This window comes from Leptopilina boulardi, unplaced genomic scaffold (genome assembly GCF_019393585.1).
Source record: "Leptopilina boulardi isolate dan_hultmark-lab unplaced genomic scaffold, ZJU_Lbou_2.1 LbouV2_228, whole genome shotgun sequence".
Classification (NCBI taxonomy): domain Eukaryota; kingdom Metazoa; phylum Arthropoda; class Insecta; order Hymenoptera; family Figitidae; genus Leptopilina; species Leptopilina boulardi.
In genome coordinates this window covers 274,112-295,827 of record NW_026137783.1, presented here as the reverse complement: position 1 = coordinate 295,827, position 21,716 = coordinate 274,112, and the positions used below count along the sequence as shown (strand labels likewise).

General features: G+C 29.5%; 4 protein-coding genes across 4 annotated transcripts; 2 read left to right on the top strand and 2 right to left on the bottom strand.

Annotated features, from left to right (window-relative positions):
• Window positions 1-1,474: 1,474 nt before the first annotated feature.
• On the bottom strand, window positions 1,475-2,374 carry LOC127279957 (uncharacterized). The gene has a single exon (XM_051302614.1). It carries the CDS (start codon window positions 2,372-2,374, stop codon window positions 1,475-1,477), a length of 900 nt encoding a protein of 299 aa, XP_051158571.1.
• A 2,270-nt stretch (window positions 2,375-4,644) lies between these two features.
• On the top strand, window positions 4,645-5,484 carry LOC127279956 (uncharacterized). Its single transcript, XM_051302613.1, has 2 exons — window positions 4,645-4,776; window positions 4,846-5,484. Exons 1-2 carry the CDS (start codon window positions 4,645-4,647, stop codon window positions 5,482-5,484), a joined length of 771 nt encoding a protein of 256 aa, XP_051158570.1.
• A 1,752-nt stretch (window positions 5,485-7,236) lies between these two features.
• On the bottom strand, window positions 7,237-9,405 carry LOC127279955 (uncharacterized). Its single transcript, XM_051302612.1, has one exon. The coding sequence runs from the start codon at window positions 9,403-9,405 to the stop codon at window positions 7,237-7,239; it is 2,169 nt and encodes a 722-aa protein (XP_051158569.1).
• Window positions 9,406-15,184: 5,779 nt separating this feature from the next.
• LOC127279954 (putative nuclease HARBI1) lies at window positions 15,185-17,733 on the top strand. Its single transcript, XM_051302611.1, has 3 exons — window positions 15,185-15,231; window positions 16,908-17,467; window positions 17,573-17,733. Exons 1-3 carry the CDS (start codon window positions 15,185-15,187, stop codon window positions 17,731-17,733), a joined length of 768 nt encoding a protein of 255 aa, XP_051158568.1.
• Window positions 17,734-21,716: the final 3,983 nt, after the last annotated feature.

Here is a 21,716-nt window from a genome sequence, read left to right as displayed (position 1 = left end):
GTCTCATTAATAGGGTTCCCCCTTCGGGTACGGAACCCTAAAAACATTAAGATATAATTTTTATACATTTATTTATCATCATCAGCTATACAACAATTACATTTATTTAATCTTAAATTCTTCATGGTTGTATGGACCACCAATGTATTTCATACATAATTGGCCGGAAGTAGCAGCTTCTTGGATTGCAGTGAATAATGTTGGATCGCTAGTAAACAGTGTTACAAATCTGGATGGCAGGTAGCTGTTATATTTTTGTTCTATCTCAATGACTACCTTGCCTCCATATTTGGTGTTGACAACCTGGACCTTTGTTATCGGATACTTGTGTCCAGGAGTCAGCTCGGAAAGCGGCTTCGTAGGCAAGAAACCCTCTAGTCGACCAACTGCGTTGATTTTGGTTAGATTCATTTTTTAGAGACTGTATTGTATCAGCACACAGTAGAATAATGAGTAAATTAGTTAAAACTCCCTATATTTATACTTTATATCTCCACCATTTACCCCCACTGATATTCCACGCTTGCGCATTAAACTTTCCCCCCCACTCCTACTCTAACGCATGCGCAATTTACCCTTTCCTTGGTGCTGGCACTGGCTTTGTTTGCTTACTACTTACTGCTTACTTACTTACTTACTAAAGAATAATGAGTAAATTAGCTAAATCCATCTTTATTTGTACCCCACTCTTATTTTAACACATGCGCAGTACCCCCACTTAACCTATTACGTTGTTGTATAGTGACGTCATTATTACGCAATGAAGGAAAATAAATAAACGATTTTTTATTATTATTAAATACATTTATTAACTATGCAAAAAATGTTCACAATCATTATAAAAATCTTTTAATGTAGAATTGTCTACTTCATAAGTACCCTGTGGAATATGTAGTGGTAGTACATTGGATGGTTGTAGTAACCATTCACGAAGATTATATACATTTTGTACAGCACAAATACTATAATTATGTTTATGATTTGTACATGTAATAGTAGCAGTAAACTGATCTAAAACCAGTTTTTTCAACGATGGACATTGTAAATCATCTAAATTTATTACATTCAGTGTATATTTTTCTAACCATCTTTGTTTTTCTAATCCTTTAATATAAACTATAGGTGTACCGACTAATATTTCTTTTAGTAGTGATGGTAAATCTTCATAAGGTATGTCACCATCAGTCCAATAAATACCATGATAATTATTCGTAAGCCATCGGTTCTGACACTTGTACCTTGAAGGTAATTTGCTCCAGGCATATGGTGGCTCGAATAGGAAGACCAATGGATGAGCATCTTCTTGAAGAGGTAGGATGGCTAGCTCCTTCACAACAAACTCATTGTAGGCTCTCATTAAGCATTGGATATCTACGACGTACGCCATGGTATCTGTAATAGAGAAATGACTCAAACCTCTAACAGATGCTCTTTTTATAATCTTATCCCCACCTCTCTCATTTACCCCCACCATTCATGATACTTTTTTAACAATACCGCTAATTGGTGTGTACTGAATGATACGGTCGTGAATAATTAAGCAGTAGGCAGCTGTATTGGCGGGAAAGTTATCACTTGCTTCAAATTCCAGTCGAACATCTACAGATGCTTGTTTTAGAAATTCATTTTGTTTTGAACAATCGATAACAGTCAATGGTTCATACTCTTGAAAGCTATGTTTTGCTAACAAAGGTTCAGGATCTTTTCCATAGTATGAATGTTGAAAATTACAATACATCTCATAGAGAACAGAATACTGACCCTGATTAAAATTTAAATTCAAATTACCATAAGGATAGTATTGTGAATTTAACAAAAGTTTAACATTATTTAAATTACAAGTATCAAAAAAGTTTGAATATCTTGCTCGATTTTCTTTTCGATTTGTTTGAAGACCAAGGATAACATATCGAGATTTTTCAATTTGTGTTGATGTTTTTACAGTCCATACATGTTTTTGAGTAGCAGGAATCATAGGATATTCATACAAATCCCATGATCTAAAACTCATTGTTATTGGTGAATCTTTTTCAGTGAATTTTAACAATTTAATTTTCTGTCGATCACCAACAAATAGATATGGAATCATCCATTCAACTTTATTTATTACAATTTTAAATTCTTCTCGTTCTAATCCTTGAATATTAACTATAGCATTAAGATCTGTACGAGATCTTGTTAAAATAAGTTCATGTTTTGCATTTACAACAATCTTTCGATAGTCTTCAGCAAATCCAAGAATCATATTTAGCGGTACATTTACATCAAAATATCCATGATCATTAGTTACTCTACTAGCATCATCATAGTCAATATAACCAGCATTCTCAGCATAAATCATTTGATTAGGTGTTTGAGAAATTAAAGACTTCATAGTTGTTGTTAGACCAACATTTTTACAACGATCAATCTCTACTCCATTAAGTTCATATCGAATATCACTAAACAGGTAACAAATGCCATTACTAATTAGCTTTGTATTAGTCACATCAGTATTGTCAGTTTTTGTTAATCTTCCCTGTACGTGTAAGGTACTTTTAGAGGGAAGAATGTATAAATCTTGATGTTGAACCCATTATGTTGACTTGATATGTAATCGAATTGTTATAGATTCACCTCGAAAATTTATCAAATCTCCGTCTTGATCAACAATACGTAGTTGAATATTATGTATTATCTTTACGGCGATCGGAAGATAAGTGATGTGAGATGGTACTTCCACGATCTTATATCCAGCAGGAACAACTGGAAAGAATTCATGAATTGTATGTACCTTTTTATTGTTAATGTATGCGCCAGTGGTAATGCTGCATTCAATTCTGATAGCATTTACCTTTAGAATTGCTACTGGCATATCAGATGTATGAGTATTATTGGCAGTTAGAGCTCGTGGAGTGAAACCCAATAATTCACCAATAGAATCCTCTTGTGTAAAATTTACATTAAGACTGCTTTTTATTTCACTACGTAAAGTATTGTTATTTGGTTTTATACTTATAATTTTTGACCCATCAGAAATGGAGTTTTGAATAAATTTTTCAATATCTTCTATTTCATAACTGCCAGGGGGTATAGTAATTACATGATTACCAATATAAAATTTATTTTTACCTTTATCTATATTTGGTATTGAATTAAACGTTAACAACTCAACTAAACCAAGCACATAATTTTTATGAGGTAATAATTCTATAGGAGGAAAATATTCAGCCTCGAGAATAGACGAATTTCCTGAGATAGTTAGAGTGAACGATTCATCCATGATGATGACTTTTGATAGACTAAATAGATATATAGATTTACCATCATTTAAATAGATTATATTTCTGAGTTATTTCCAGTTGTCCACATAAAAATTTAAGACATAAATGACCACAATTAAAGGTATCATAATCTTGATAATTTTGATGATTGTACTGTATTAAAGTATTATAGCCAAGATAATTGACAAGTTCAAATGGTGGTTGAAGATTACCAAAACTGTCAAAATATTCTGCTTTATTTTTAACTTTCTTAAATGCTACCCAATACTAGAATATATAACCCTTTGCCACGCTTTATCAGATAGTACTCTATCTGCAACGTTTCTTGCTTCAACGTTTTCTCGATTTTTTGAGTATGCAATATCGTGCTCCTTACACGCCACGTCTAGTGGGTTGATACCAGGATCACCGCGAGCAAGACGTTTTGCTGATTTTGTACCTGGTCCACAGTATTGGTAACCTGGCAAATGCAATTCAAATGGTAATTTATTTATAAGATTATTAACTAAACCTTTACCTCGAGAGCGACGATGTAAAATCATACTTTACTCTATGAAAGTTGAAAGAGGAATGACTTGAAAGCTATATAAGGGTTATATTTATACCTTTTGCGGCAGTCTACATCAGGATGCGATTCAAAGAACAACCTCACAAGCTTCCAGTCGTGAATCTGGATTCAATTGTTCAAAAACAAGAGAAGAAGTTGAAGCGTCATGGGCGCTTGTTGTCAGGAAGCATTCGAGCAATTTTCTGTGGTCCATCAAATTGTGGAAAAACAAATGTATTACTTTCTCTAATTTTACATCCCAATGGACTTACATTTGAAAACATTTATTTATACTCAAAATCATTACAACAACCAAAGTATAAGTTCTTGGAAAAAGTTGTAAGTAACGTAGATGGAGTTGAGTACTTGCCATTTAGTGATCATGAAGAAGTAATTTCTCCTAAAGATGCAAAGAAAAATTCAATATTTATATTTGATGATATTGCCTGTGAGAAACAAGACAATGTAAGGGCTTTCTTTTGTATGGGTAGGCATGTTGATGTTGATTGTTTCTATCTTTGTCAGACATATGCAAGAATTCCTAAACATCTTGTGCGAGATAATGTTAATTTATTAGTTCTCTTTCGTCAAGATGAAAAAAATTTGCGACATGTATATGATGATCATGTTAATACTGATATGACATTTAATCAGTTTCGAGAGCTATGTTCAAAATGTTGGAATTCAGACAAGTATGGTTTTGTTGTTATTGATAAAGACTCCGATTTAAATGAGGGAAGATATAGAAAAGGATTTGACAGTTTTGTAACACTATAAATATATGATCATCTCTTAAAATGATATTAGTTTTGGTTTAAACCTTGAAATATCAACATGTATCATAAAGAGAAAGAATATCTTCATCAAATTGCTAAAGCTAGTGATGCAATTAGAAAGAAGCATCGCATATTGAAATTGGGTAAAGAAGATGCTGAAAATACATTAAATGAAACTTTCAAACCTATAGTACAACCCTTGTAAAAAATTGTGAACTTGACTAATATAAAACGTGAAAATTTTAAAATTGAAAAAAAGGAAGAAGAAGATGAAGAAGATTATATAAGTGCTGATGAGAATGAAACCATTCCAGGATTTGACTATGAAAAAGTAATTGGTAAATATTTGTACTTGATAAATCATAACAGAAAGCAGTGTTTGGATACAGTATATGGAGTACGCAAACTCAGAGATGGATCTTTTATGATTGGTGATAAACCAATAAGTTTTGATAATCACTTGGTGAATATTGGAGATAAACGTTTTAATGTTACCACTGGGTTATTAGAACTTTTATTTAAAAATAAACCTGAGAAAGCATATATTAGTGAAGAAGATGAGAGAAATTATAAAGAAATTCTTATTGCTTCCAATGCACATAAAAAGAAATATAGCTCCTCTGAACCAATTCGTACAGATAAAAATTTTAAATTTATGAATTTTATATCTGGACTGTTCCCACAAAGAAGAGAACCATATGTCAGTGGTAGTTCACTGCCCAAATTTATGATTACAAACAGAAATTTTAAACCAGACTATATCTATTGGGATTGCCCGAATGAATTGGTTGACCGTCTTCGGCTTCTCATGGCATCTCAATCAGCTGGTAATCCTAGTCATAATAATGAAATAATGTCCATCATTGAAGAATTACGAGAAGCTAAAATCATATATTAAGACATGTTTCTGCAAATTTTATCCATTTCAATCATGAGCATTGATGTGTTCGGACATCCCCTCAATAGAGGAGGAACTGTAGCAGCAAAACGAGGACCACCTGGACCTCCTGGAGTTGGTTTTAAAGTAGATTCAGAAGATAATTATGACTGTGAAGGTAAAAGAATTTCTAACCTTGCAAAAGCTAAAGCAGAGGGTGATGCAGTTAATTTATTACTTACTCAACGTATGATAAAGAACGAAGTGCGACTAGTATATCAAGTTACGTCTTCACTACGATTAGATATTGACAACAGTAACATGTTGTTAAAAATTCTTGAAGCTTCTGTAACAGATAAACTTCAAAATCTAGAGAAACAAATAAATCAAAATTTTCTAGACATTGATAACAGTAATGTATTATTAAAAACTCATGAAGACTCTATAGGAGAAAAATTAAAAAATCTTGAAAGACAAATTAATCAAGATTTATCATATAAAAACGTAGAAATTATTCTAGATTATTCTAGAAAATGAAACGAAAGCTCTTGAGAAACAAAGAAAGAAAAATTTATTATATTCTGACAACGGAAATGTGCTATTAAAAACTTTAGAAGGCTCAGTATCAGAAAAATTATACAATCTTGAAAGACAAATAAATCAAGATTTATCATATAAAAACGCTGAAATTATTGGTGAACTGGACAGTCGTTTGAGAGCTCTTGAAAATGAATGACAAAAAGTTGACAGTAGTGAAAGAAATTCACACACAAGCGAGAAAGAATTGTCATCGTCGCCGCGTTGAAATGCGTGATATCGATGAGACCTGGCAAGCTGATTTAGTGGAAATGTTACCTTATTCTAAAGTAAATAAAGGTTTTAAGTACTTACTAACAGTAATAGACACATTTTCCAAGTATGCTTGGGCTATTGCTGTAAAAAGTAAAAATGGAAATGACGTCACCGATGCAATGAAGTCTATTTTTGTCAAAGGACGTATACCAAAAAACCTGCATACAGATAAAGGTAAAGAATTCTACAATTCACAGTTTAAAGCTTTAATGAAAAAGCATAAACTTAATTTATACTCAACATATAGTAATATGAAAGCATCCATTGTCGAACGATTTAATAGAACTTTGAAAAGAAAAATGTGGATGCAATTTAGTTTACGAGGAAATTACAAGTGGTATAACATAATAAATACGCTTGTTTCCAATTACAATGATACAAAACATCGAACAATTGGAATGAAGTCTAATGATGTAACTGCAGAAAAAAACATGTTTGAGAAAGGCTACACTCCCAATTGGTCAACTGAAATATTCACCATCGATAAAGTTGAATCAACTCAACCTGAGACTTATAAACTTAAGGATTACCAAGACGAGGCCATCAGTGGAGGATTTTATGAAGAGGAGCTTCTTAAAGTGAAATATTCAGATAATTATCTCGTTGAAAAAATTATCAAGACACGTGGAAACAAAGTTCTTGTGAAATGGTTAGGATTTGACAACTCTCACAATACTTGGGAAGATAAAGCAAATATATAGTTGAAAACGTTTCATTATTGATTCATTATTGATTCATTATTGATTCATTATTGATTCATTATTGATTCATTATTGATTCATTATTGATTCATTATTGATTCATTATTAAATTAAGTATAAGTTATAATTTTAAGTTATTATGTATAGATATAAGGATTTTATAATAAACAACACATGAAATTAATATAAATTTGTTTCATTTATTATTCTTACGAACTATTTACACTTCATCAGAATTTGGGATCGCATAATGACCCCACGGTAGAGTATCAGTACTCTCTGGTAACAAATACCGTTTATCATCTAGTGGACCTAAAGCTACTTTTACCTGCTTCACAGTTTCAAGATTGTGAAGCCGTGATCTTATATTATACTGCGTTCGAGTTTGAATGTCAAAATCTCGCAGACATTTTACATAATCATCAAAATGAATTGATTTTTTTACAACGCCGGCTTTAATACCTTTTGCTTTTTTAATATAATCTTTATCTTCAACACGAATGCTGTACATCTTACTCCGCAAGCCAACAAATTCAGTAACTATTTTACCATTACATTCATCTTTCATAAGGCCGAGTATTTTTTTGTTGACTTGCGGTATCCCATACACATTATTCGCGGGATAATCTGATGTATCAAACTTATCAATATCTTCTTTCATATCTTTATAAATATCTTGACATTTAACTTCATAGACTAAACTGTCTGTATCAGTATACAACAGTTTACAAGCGTTACCATATTTATTCAACATATAACTATAGTGAAAATCATAAATTAACGTTTTGGATATATCAAGCACACTTAACCCTACATATATCGGTTTGTTGAGCAGTACCTCGGTTTTAGTTAATTCAATGGCAACCAGATTTTCATCAAATATTTCCCGACTACGGAAATTTGGTCGGGATATGATATGGTAACGGCCAAACCACTGTGTAACAAGCTTTACATCAACATGTTTACGAACATTTTCCATTGTTTTGCCATACACTGCATTGTTCATGAGTTTGAACAAATTCTTTTCAAACTCGTTTTTAGCATTAGTTCGCATCATCGTGTTATAATCAATGTATGGTTTAAGCCAAGTTGATTGCTTAAACTGTAAAACACGATGTATTTTTACAAGTTTAATACCATTTGATAAAACTTGTTTTAGCGTTCTATAGTGTATGACATATTTTTTTTTCGGCAGCAAAGTAGTTAACAATATCTCTTGTTTCGACATAGGCGGCTTTGCTTTTTCTGCGCAAAATGGCATGTCTTTATGAGTATCATGAATACTTTCAGGATACTCTAAATCCACTTCCAATATGTACCCAACAGGAGAATCGTCAGGTACATTAAAATCAAAACTATCGTTGACATGATCAACCCATTTGAAACCGCCATATGGAAGCGCTTGTGCCATTGCCCAGCCATACAAATTATTGGCATCAAAGTACATTATATAGCTGGTATCTTTATTTTCGTCGAATTTATCCATATAAGGATTATTCGCTTTGGCATAACGGTTACAACATTGACTAATGCCACCTCTGATACCTGACTCAACAAACATAACCATATCAATATCGGTTATAAGTTGCAATGCTATACTCGTATACTTGAGCATGGCATCCCAAGTTAAACCGGGGGTTGTATAATAGTGTGCAGGATCTAACCCATACGCTTTAACACATTGTTCTCGAAAATTTTCAAAAACATCTGCTAGTAATAGTACATCAGTTTTCATATATAAATGGACATAGTCATAGAGATTTTTACAATCAAACTCAATCCATACGTTCTGTGCATGCTTATATTCATCATCAGAAATGCCCGCATCGTAAAGCGTACTATAAAATTTCTCTATCGGAGGTAGTTGCGTCTCATCAAGCTTGGTTTTTGAATCAAAATACTCGTAGGGGAATACACCCTTTCTAGTTAATAATTTAATTTTATCAGGATTACTCACAGTATTGGCAAAAACAGAATGTACAATTTTATATTCATCTAAATAGGATGCGAGTTTTTCAAGGGATGCTGCCATAAATCGGAATGAGTCAATAAATCTAAATTTAACCTCACTACCTTTAACATGTTTGATAAAGGAGATATATTTCTCCTTATTGATGGGAAGAAGACTTATATGACCTTCAAAACTTGTTGAAATTGCATGTATAATGAAATGTGCATCATAGCCACTTAAATTGTGAAATACTACGGGAATAGTCTGACAATATTGATAATTTAAATTACATGACTCATGGGCAGCACCCCTATATTTACCAGTAAGGTGACAATGATCACGGACTTTCTTTACATTTGCTGGTATTTTCTGATGACATATGTGACACATTACCGCTCTATTAAAGTCACTGACTTGCTGAGGAGTTAAGGTATCCATTGGTAATGGTTTTTTAAATATTTTATCAATTTTTTCAGATAATTGCCTTAATTCCTCAGAAAACCATTTAGCAGGGTCGGATTCCTGCTTCGGACAAGCAACATACTTGCATTGAGATTCGTCATAGCTACATTTTATATAATAACCAATACTTAATAACTTATGACGCTGGAATATCTTAGTTTTACTTAAATTATCTACATCATCTTCTACAGGTAGAAGTAAACTCTCACAGTCAGCGTAAATAATAAATAGAACTTTTTCCCTATTCTTATAATTTTTAAAAGTAATCATACATTTATCAGGCTTTGGCAAAATTACTTTACATTCATTCAATTTTTTACAATTTTCAGTGTGTAAATTTAATTTTTCATCTGAATGGAAATAGTGAAGACAACGGTCACATATATACTTTCTACCATTATTGTTAGACAATTGCTTTGATATGAGCCGTGAAAAATCTTTTATCTAAACGTAATGGAAATTCATAAAATTAATATCGTCACAATTTGCATTAACATCATTATTCATATTTTCATCAACATATGAATCTACTACATGCAGTAGATTTACATGCTTCCTCCTCTTTTCTACAGTTAAATGAAGCGGGTGAACTGAAAAATTACCATACTTTTTTGCTAGACCGTAGATATTTATAGATATATCATTAAGTTTTTCAAATTTCGCTATACTTTTTAATGCTACAGGAAATTCGATTCCTTTAAAATTTAACTCATTTTCAAAATTCTTATAAGTAGAAACACGGTCACTTCTAGTTAAATTTTGATGTAAAGCTGAAAAAACAGCCCATTTAAAACATTCATTGTCTCTATCATTATGTACATTAATACACGCATGTTTTATCTTGATTTTAACAGGTAAATCAATATATGAACTAGCACGTAAAGGATTATATTTATTTACATTAATTTTTAATTTACCTATAGATTGTAGATTCCAATTAGATCCTTTTGCATAAAACTCTTCAACATTTTTTAAAATTGGCTGCTTCATATTTACATCAAACCATTCCTCCAATGGGGTTGTTAGGAAAATACTGCTAGATTTTGCTGTAAACGGTATTGGAATAACTACCTCTTCTTCATTTTGCACCCTTTTGAAATAAGCTGTCAGAACGCTGTAGACAATGAGGGAACCATTTTGTTTTAAAACATCGGTAATGTGCTCTTTAAACAAAATGGATGCATCATCTAAAAACCTACTTATATCTATATGTACAATATTTATTATAACATACGTGTACAATCTACATTCAAACGCATTCTCACACATAGCCCATCGTACACGCTTAGTAATATCTAAGTCTTGTAAGCCAGCGCCCTCTACCGCATGAGATTGAAACAATACTCTATATCTCACAAAGGATTGCAGAATGTTCTCACATCGACTTTTCTCATGCGTAAAATACATATATCTTAAAATATTTGTTAAAAGTAACTCATTTCGAGAACATTCCGCAACCCATCGTACTTGGTTGGTAACTTACCGACTGTTGGTAAATCTAGTGAACGATTAACCACTACCCGTATTCTACGGTCGCGCAGAAAATATGTATAAAAGAAAGATATACTTTTAATATACATTTAAACTTTTATTGATTTAAATTATTTAATATAATTTTAATTTTAAGTTTCAATATAACCCTACGCCGATGACGACCACCGCGCCGCCTACGTTCATTGGTGGGCGGTGGGGTCGGCGATTTCGGTGGCGGGGGTGTTGGTGATCGCGATGGCGTTGGTGATCGCGGTGGCGGTAGAGGTGAAGGCCTCTGCACCCTCACCCAGGGTGGTGAATCCGGCCGATATTGATGGGCAATCGACCGGAGTGGGGACATCGGCTCTGGTGTCCCCAATTCCACCCAAGATGGCGTCTCTGGCTGATGCCAGGGTGCAGGTGACCCCGGTGGTTATTATTATTATTAAATAATTATTGTTTAAATAATTATTATTAAATAATTAATTAATACTTACATTATAGGCCGATATCACCCTCACGAGGCAGTGGAAGCAGGAGCAGTCTTCCATGCTTGACTGCACTGGTCGAAGTCTCGGTCGAATATGCTAATTAATAGCAATACACTTACCCTCGTTAATTTTCTCCCACCACGAGTGACCACTGTAATGTAGAGAAACTACAGGAGCGATTCTTGTGGAGAGTGAGTAGAACTAGAAGCGCGCTGACAGTTACGCGGGAAAATAATTTGAATTCAAAATATATTTGAAAAATTAACTTCTTAAAATTTAAATTTTTTTTTTAAATATTATATTAGTTTTGAATAATTGTAAAATTAATTTTTTTGCAAATTTTATTTCTTGAAAAAATTAAAATTTTTAATTAAGTATAACTTTGTAATTTAGAAATTTAATTATTGCAAATTTAATTTTTTGCTAAATTGTTGTATAATGATAGGTGTTATTTTAAAAAAAGGGATTTATGATTAATTTTTAGGTTAGGTTGATATTAAAGATTATTTATTTTAACATTTTAAATCTATATTTAACATTGGTAGAAAAATTTATTATTTAGCCTAATATATAGAAAAAACTTAATATTTATTAGAAAAAAATGAAAACATATAAATATGTGTATAAAAATAGAACATTTCAAATCTATATTTAACAGTTGAAGTAAAAAAATATATTATTTAGCCTAATATATAGAAAAAACTTAATATTTATTAGAAAAAAATGAAAAGATATAAATATGTGTATAAAAATTGAATATTTTCCTTAATATTTATTAAAAAGCTAAAAAAGATACTAATATATAAAAAATGAAAACTTTAATAAAACAATAAAAGTAAAAAAATAGTTTAAAAATATAAAATTAAATTCATAAAATAACACTATTTATTTTTTTTCATTTTCCTCATTGCCGACATCAAATTTTCTTTTGGAGATCCCTTTTTTCCCCTTCTTTTTAATTTTTGTGGTGGAATTAATTCAATTTTTTTTTGTTTTTCCTGTCTCCTCATCCTTATCCGTTGAATTAGGTTTAAGCCATCGATTATAATCGGCTGAACCTCCGCAACATTCTCCTTCCTTTTAATTAAAACGTTTGATATACATATATTAAACTTCTAAAGACAGCTCATAGATGTCACGTAATGGTAAAGTCATTTACTATAATGAAAATTAAATATATATATTAAGAGATATATTTAAAATAACAATATAAAAAATTTTATCTTTATATATAAAATGCAAATTATTTTTATTAAAAATTAATTTACCCTTTTTTTAGTCGCCTCAAACCAGCTTTTCACCTCACTCTTTTTATCATCTTTGGTTTCCTGCAATATACAAAAAATATTAATAAAGGTCAATTTTATTTTTACAAAATTGAATTTTTGTTAAATAAATTTTTTGCAAAATTTGGATTTTGCTAAATTAATTTTTTGTAAAATTTTGATTTCTCTAAATTGGCTTTTGCTAAACAAATATTTACAAAACTGAATTTTGCGAAAACATTTTTTTGCAAAATTTTGACAAATTTTGATTTTGCTACATAAGTATTTACAAAATTGAATTTTTGCGAAATCAATTTTTTGCAAAATTTTGCTAAATCGATTTTTTTGCAAAATTTTGACAAATTTTGATTTTGCTACATAAGTATTTACAAAATTGAATTTTTGCGAAATCAATTTTTTGCAAAATTTTGCTAAATCGATTTTTTTGCAAAATTTTGATTTTGCTAAATTGGTATGTGATAAATAAGTTTTTTGCAAAAGTCAATTTTGCAAAATTGATTTTTGTGAATACTTATTTAGCAAAAGTCAATTCAGCTTTATGCGATTTTCATTTTTGCGAATTTCATTTTTGTGAATTTCATTTTTGCGAATTTTATTTTTGCAAATTTAAATTTTACGAATTTCTTTTTTGTGAATTTGATTTTTGAAAATTTCATTTTTGCGAATTTTATTTTTGCAAATTTAAATTTTACGAATTTCATTTTTGCGAATTTTATTGAATAAGTGTATAGGGAATTTAATTTTTTGCTAAATTAATTTTTCTGAATTTATGTTTGCAATCTTGATTTTAGCATAATTTAATTAAGTGAAAATAATTTTACAACTTTGATTTATGAAAAATTATTTTCGCTTAATTCATTTTTAGTAATATTAATAAAGAGTAATTATAATTTTTTGCAAAGTAAATTATTCAACTTACTTCATTTTTTTGGACAATCTCCAATGAATTTTCTGTTTGGTCCAGATTTTTTCCAATGTTATCCTAAAAAAAATTTAAACATGAATATTATACATAAAATTGTTTGACTAAATTTGTTTAATAAAATTTACTTACTTAAAAAATTTTGAAATTTTGTATAATATTACTTTAATAAAGTTAATTTACAATAGTAATTTTACTCAATATAAAATTTTTAAATTTTCTTAATATAAAACTTTCAAAATTATTTCTCGTACTTGACTTACTCTAATCTTCATCAACTGATAAAATTTGGCTATGGTTTCAAATTACTGTAAACATGCATCACATTCTTTAAGTATAACCTTCTCTTTGAAACTAATGATCTTAAAAAAAACTCTTCAAATTTTTTAACTTTTAATTAATAAACTAGTAACAATCAGTCTATTAAAAATCAGTAACAAAAAAAATCTTATTTGTTAACAACAATATTTATTCACTTAATAGTAAAATTAGAATACCTGTTTTTCCATCACTTCCAATAAATCCTTATTTTCCATTTTTACACCATTCATTTCTTTATTTTCAAGTTTTTTAGTTTCCTACATATAAAAAATAGTATTAATATTATTAATATCTTTATACTATATGATATATAAATAAATTTAATTAACAAATTAGTAAAAAATATGCACGTACCATTTTTGCTTCTTTCCACTATCTTTTGAATTAAAGGCTCTTTTGAATGAAATTACGTCTGCTAGTGCATAAACTTGTCCAAAAAACTTAACATTATAATTACTTAAATGTTACTAATTTTTATTACATTTTAAATTTTGCCGCGTATTCAACATAATTTTATTATAAACAAATGGTGGGAATAACAAAAAACAAGTCTTATCTCTAGAGACTTTATGTTTTCATGAAAGGCGCGAAATTCAATTCAAATTCAAATGTAAAACTTTAAAATATTTTCAGCAAATTAACTTACCTTAATAAATAATCATTTAATAATAATAATAATGCTAACGATGTAAATAAAATTAGTTATAAATTTTATATTTCAAGAAACAACTATTAATAGTTTATATATATAATAGTTTTCTATAATTAATAGTTATAAATAAACAATAAAATATTGGATAATAGATTCAACTTACCTTTGTTAATAAGCAAATAATAGTGTTACATCCCGACTAATTAAACAATTTTTTTTTCTATATATATCTATATGTGTATATATGTATATATATGTGCATAATTAAATAGTTAAATTAAAATAATATCATTTAAAACATAAAGAAAAGAGTATATATATGTATATATATATATATGTGTGTGTATTCATGTGTATGTATGTATGCGTATATATATGTACATTATTTGATGAAAAGATCTATATACGATAATCCATATTATCGACCAAAAGTAGCATTACTCTTCTTCGCTGTAGTCGATGCGTTATCAACACGTAAGATAATTGACTAACGCAATTAATTATCATGAAGGCATCGGTACGACAGAATACCATATTGTCATCAAAAGTTTTAAATACAATACATAGTTAGACACATAAATATATATGCAATAATGATAATTAATGGAAAATGCAAATAATGGGTAAACATGTTTTGCACCTTTCAGAATCGTTAAAGTATGTCACAAACTGATAAACTTCGGTCGAGATAAAATAATTAATAATAAGATTTAAATAAGGTAATCATAGAAACTAAATAACCCTGTGAACTTTATATCTCTTAAACAATTAAAATTAGATTATCAACGATTGAGTCAGTTTCAAAAAGGAGTATATAAATGACAACTTGATCATTGGTAGTCGTCATATTACTCCGGTGAGTTTCTGCCCGAACAGTATCGTTGAGTCGGCCCTTCAATCGTGAAATTGTACTTTTAAATCAGCGTTAATAAAAAGAGTCTTGTTTCTTATAATTTATATAAGATCAAAGGTAATTTTCATTGAATTTTATAAGTTCATTTATTTCGATTGTCGTATAATATTATTTTATGAAAGTTACTTCCGATTATTAAGGAAACAAGTTTCTTTTTGTATTAAGGTACAGTGTCGAGAAGTAATTCTTAAATAGTATTAAATAGTCGTTGGTGCATTAGTGCTAAATAACGAACTTAATTATTGTCATCCTGCGATACTATTGTGTAAAGCCGGTTGCATTGTAACAATCCAGAACCAACTTCAACATTGTAAGTAAAAATTATATTTTAAAACATTATTGTCAAATAAATTGTTCATTTTAAAAGGGAATGTGCATAATATTATTTACAAAGGACCCTTGTTCTTATAAAGTGACACGAATCCACATAAAAATAAATATCAAGATTTACCAACTTGATAAATCAGCACTTTACCTCCCCTTTTTTGTTAATTAATAAAAACCACCCTCGCCTTAGCTCGGGACGTAACAAATAGTACTATAAAAATAAATTTAATAACTTATCAATACTAAAACACTTGTTTTAAATTCAAAATGATATCATTTTTTATGTTGTCAATGCTTCGATAAGTCACTTTAGGTGAAAGGCGCGAATTAAGTTCAAATTTAAAACCACAATAGTGCAGTATAACTAATTAATAAATTTATATTCATTAATATTTAATTGAAAAAATTTACAAATGCATATTAGATGTTTAAACAACTATTAATAATAGAATATTTTCAAATAAAATATTGATTAATTATTATTATTACAACTTATCTTCGTTAATAACAATTATGACAAATTGTTAATAATTATATTGCAAAATTAAATTGAAAAAAATATACGTAAAAATACCTTAATAAATAGCAAAAACAAATTATTATAACTTACCTTTGTTAATAACAATTATGACAAATTGTTAATAAATATATTGCAATATGATATGCATAAAATTACCTTAATAAATAGTAAAAATTAATAATTAAATTGTTATATTTTATATTTTTTAATAACAATTTACCTTTGTTAATAACAATTATGACAAATTGTTAATAAATATATTGCAATATGATATGCATAAAATTACCTTAATAAATAGTAAAAATAAATAATTAAATTGTTATATTTTATATTTTTTAATAACAATTAAATTTGTTAATAACAATTGAAGGTCGGTAAAACAGATCCCTACCTTATCGGTTGATCCAAAATTTGTAACAGGTCTCTACCTTACCGACAGTTGGCAAATCTGCATTACCGACTGTAGGTAACTTAGCCGAGATATGAACCTGTCCCAGAACTCTCATAGCTCTACTACTGAATAAATCTTTATAATAATGTGGATTTATTAAATACTATTTTATAACTTTTTAGAACAGTAGCTGATCGCTTTGGAGTGTGCAAAGATACTGCGTGGAATTGTATGCTTAGCGTCAGTCAAGTTCTCAACGCATTGTCAGGAGAGTATATTAAGTGGCCCGAAGCGAATAATTTTCACCAAGTAGCGAGAGATTTCAGCAATGCTGGTGGCTTTCCTAATGTTCTTGCTGCAGTGGATGGTTGTCACGTAGAGATCAGGGCTCCATCCACTAATCCTGGAAGTTACGTCAATCGCAAAGGGTTCCACTCTCTCCTTCTTCAAGGGATGTGTGACAGTCAAGGAAGATTCCTTGATGTTTTCGCAGGCGTTTGTGGTAGTGTCCATGATAACCGTCTCTTTGAAATGAGCCCTATGGGGCAGCAATTGCTAACAGCATCAGAAAATTTTTGTCCCGAAGAGATGCATATTCTTGGAGATGCTGCATATAAATTGCAACCGTTTCTCATGGTACCCTTCAAAGATAACGGCCATTTAACTCCATCTCAGGTTCGGTTTAATACCATTCTATCAAAAACAAGAATGAGTATAGAGCGGGCATTCGGATTATTGAAAGGTCGTTTTAGACGATTATTCTATCTGTATTTACAAAACGTCGCATACTGACCATTAATTATCATTGCCTGTTGCGTTCTTCATAATATCTGCTTGGACTTGGAAGATGACATGAATGAAGAAATACTGCATGAAATAAATAATCATGTTGCTCGAATTATTCTTAATGATGTAGATGAAGAAAATGGAGTAATTAATCCACCTGCTGTTCAAAAAAGAACGAATATCATGAATATGCTTGAGCAAGAAAGAATTGATAACCCTTAAGGAGGAACCAAATTTGCAGTAAAAACAATTTAAACACTTAAAAGTTGCCCGTGAATAGAAATTACAATTTTCTGTCATTAAGAAATATTTTTTATTTTTAGGTTATGTTACCTAAATCATTTCTTATTAACAGAAAATTGTAATTGTCATTCAATTGCAATTTTAAATTGTTAGAAAGTATATTCTAAATATCTATAATTCTATCTACAATTTATTCTATATCTATCTATAATATTCTATAAAAATATAGTATTTATAAAATGGAAAAAATTTTTAATTTCTTAACTTGAGAAACTCTACTTACTGGAATGTACTATTGTTCTTTTTTCTTTCGCTTTGTTTAATCTAGTTTTCTAACTTTTAAGATTAATAAATAAATTGTTTCGGTTTGTTATTATTTATTGCAGAACTTGAAAAATACTCACAAGTGATTTAGAGAACACAAATTTAATTTCAATAATACACATATTAAATCAGAAACTAGGGGAAATGTAAGAGGTAATTAAATTCTAAATAAAGTAATTAAATAAAGTATGGATTTTTAGAGAAATTACACGCTGCTATATAAGTGTAGAAAAAAGAAGAGCTTGATAGTTGTGTCGTCAAGAAATAGTAATAAATTCCTTTGCCTGCAAAAAGGAAATGATTAATTATTTTTTATTATTAATAAAAAAAATTTAACAAAACATTTTATGATGAAATATTTAACCCAATTATACAATTATTGCTATCAGTACCTCTTTAGTTTAGGGTGAATAAAAATTTATTTTACAATAAATTTTTGAAATTCGTTTTGCAACTTTCTTGAGAATGCTGTCCCTTACATCTTGAACATCTATCCATCGAAAAATCCCAACTTTCCAAAAATACAAGAATTAACTGCAACGCGACTTATTTATTCAAGCTTAACTTTCTACAATCTGGAAAAAATGTCTTTTTTAATGATTTTTGTAAACAAAAATAAACCTTGATAAAAAGTTTTTTTACTTTCGTAAAATGCAATGTAGTTTTTTCAGATAAAAAGAAAATATGAAAATATCCTTATTTTACCCCATCAGTTAATTTCCTTTATGTGTATTTACACTCCAAAAATCATAAACATAACCTTCAATTTCCCATTAACGAATTTACGAACTCATACATTGTTAATAATGTTTATCTTTCATTCATTGAAAATCATTGAAAATAAAAAATAATATTTAAACTTATCTCAAAATAAAAAATAGCTAAATGCAATAATTAAATACACAATCAATTGCTTAATTATAGTTATTAATTGAAATTTACATTCAATATTTATGAGCAACAACTTTTCTACACTAATGAGAAAAAATAATTAAATATTAGTTAGTTCGATTTATTACACAGCCCCACAAAAAAAAGTGTCATGTACTTTTGACCGGAATACCCTAACCCTATGTATTTTGACGCGCTGAACACGAATCCGAAGTCCGTTTTGCTCCATCACGTCAGGATTTTTTTCTAACCTCAAAAAATATGTCGGATTTTGAGAAGTAAGCGATTTTTTTAAAAATTGATGTATTAACTTCAAACTTGGTATCTGGGGGTTTTTTGTGTCGCTGATTAACTTTTATACATTGTCACTAATAACACAGGCACACAAAAAAAAAAGTTGTCTGTTTCTTGAACTACACATATATTTCCTATAGTATTTTGGCCCGCTGAAAACGAATCTGAGCTCAGAATTGCTCCATCACCCTCAGTTTTTTTTTAAATCGACCAAAACCACCCTTAAACGGACAAATTGACACTTCGGAGATAAAAAATAAATCAACTTATTTTTTAAAAAAACCAAATTTTACATCTACGAAACTTTGCTCCACTAACTCAAAAACAGAGCCAGCATTGATCCAGCACCCCCTGAATTTTTTTAATCGAAAAAACTACCCCTAATCTGAAGAATCAAATTCAGGAGATAAAACAACAAAATAACTGATTGACAAATTTTATAAGCAGATATTTTTACTCCAGCAATGCAGAAACAAAGCCAGAAATGTTCCCTCACCCTCTAAATTTTTTTTAAATCGAAAAACCACCCTTAAATAGAAAAATTCAAATTTAAGAAGTAAAAAAATATTAAATTACCGGCTTTTTTTAAAAACAGAACCTTACATGTTTGTAGTTTTGCTCTACTAATTAAAAAAAATAAAGCCAGCATTGACCCATCACCCCCTGAATTTTTTTAATCGAAAAAACTACCCCTAATCTGAAGAATCAAATTCAGGAGGTAAAACAATAAAATAGCTGATTAAAAAATTTTATAAGCAGATATTTTTACTCCAGCAATGCAGAAACAAAGCCAGAAATGCTCCCTCACCCTCTAAATTTTTTTTAAATCGAAAAAACCACCCTTAAATAGGAAAATTCAAATTTAAGAAGTAAAAAAATATTAAATTACCGGCTTTTTTTAAAAACAGAACCTTACATGTTTGTAGTTTTGCTCTACTAATTAAGAAAAATAAAGCCAGCATTGACCCATCACCCTCTGAATTTTTTTAATCGAAAAAACTACCCCTAATCTGAAGAATCAAATTCAGGAGGTAAAACAATAAAATAACTGATTAAAAAATTTTATAACCAGATATTTTTACTCCAGCAATGCAGAAACAAAGCCAGAAATGCTCCCTCACCCTCTAAAATTTTTTTAAATCGAAAAAACCACCCTTAAATAGGAAAATTCAAATTTAAGAAGTAAAAAAATATTAAATTACCGGCTTTTTTTAAAAACAGAACCTTACATGTTTGTAGTTTTGCTCTACTAATTAAAAAAAATAAAGCCAGCATTGACCCATCACCCCCTGAATTTTTTTAATCGAAAAAACTACCCCTAATCTGAAGAATCAAATTCAGGAGGTAAAACAATAAAATAACTGATTAAAAAATTTTATAAGCAGATATTTTTACTCCAGCAATGCAGAAACAAAGCCAGAAATGCTCCCTCACCCTCTAAATTTTTTTTAAATCGAAAAAACCACCCTTAAATAGGAAAATTCAAATTTAAGAAGTAAAAAAATATTAAATTACCGGCTTTTTTTAAAAACAGAACCTTACATGTTTGTAGTTTTGCTCTACTAATTTAGAAAAAAAAGCCAGCATTGACCCATCACCCTCTGAATTTTTTTAATCGAAAAAACTACCCCTAATCTGAAGAATCAAATTCAGGAGATAAAACAACAAAATAACTGATTGACAAATTTTATAAGCAGATATTTTTACTCCAGCAATGCAGAAACAAAGCCAGAAATGTTCCCTCACCCTCTAAATTTTTTTTAAATCGAAAAACCACCCTTAAATAGAAAAATTCAAATTTAAGAAGTAAAAAAATATTAAATTACCGGCTTTTTTTAAAAACAGAACCTTACATGTTTGTAGTTTTGCTCTACTAATTAAAAAAAATAAAGCCAGCATTGACCCATCACCCCCTGAATTTTTTTAATCGAAAAAACTACCCCTAATCTGAAGAATCAAATTCAGGAGGTAAAACAATAAAATAACTGATTAAAAAATTTTATAAGCAGATATTTTTACTCCAGCAATGCAGAAACAAAGCCAGAAATGCTCCCTCACCCTCTAAATTTTTTTTAAATCGAAAAAACCACCCTTAAATAGGAAAATTCAAATTTAAGAAGTAAAAAAATATTAAATTACCGGCTTTTTTTAAAAACAGAACCTTACATGTATGTAGTTTTGCTCTACTAACTCAAAAAAATAAAGCTAGCATTGATCCATCACCCTCTGAATTTTTTTAAATAAAAAAAACTACCCTTAATCTGAAGAATCAAACTTAGGAGGTAAAACAATAAAATAACTGATTAAAATTTTATAACTAGGTATTTTTACTCCAGCAATGCGGAAACATACCTGGCTGTAAAATTTTTCAATCAGTTATTATATTGTATTACCTCCTGAATTTGATTCTTCAGATTAGGGGTAGTTTTTTCGATTAAAAAAAATCAGAGGGT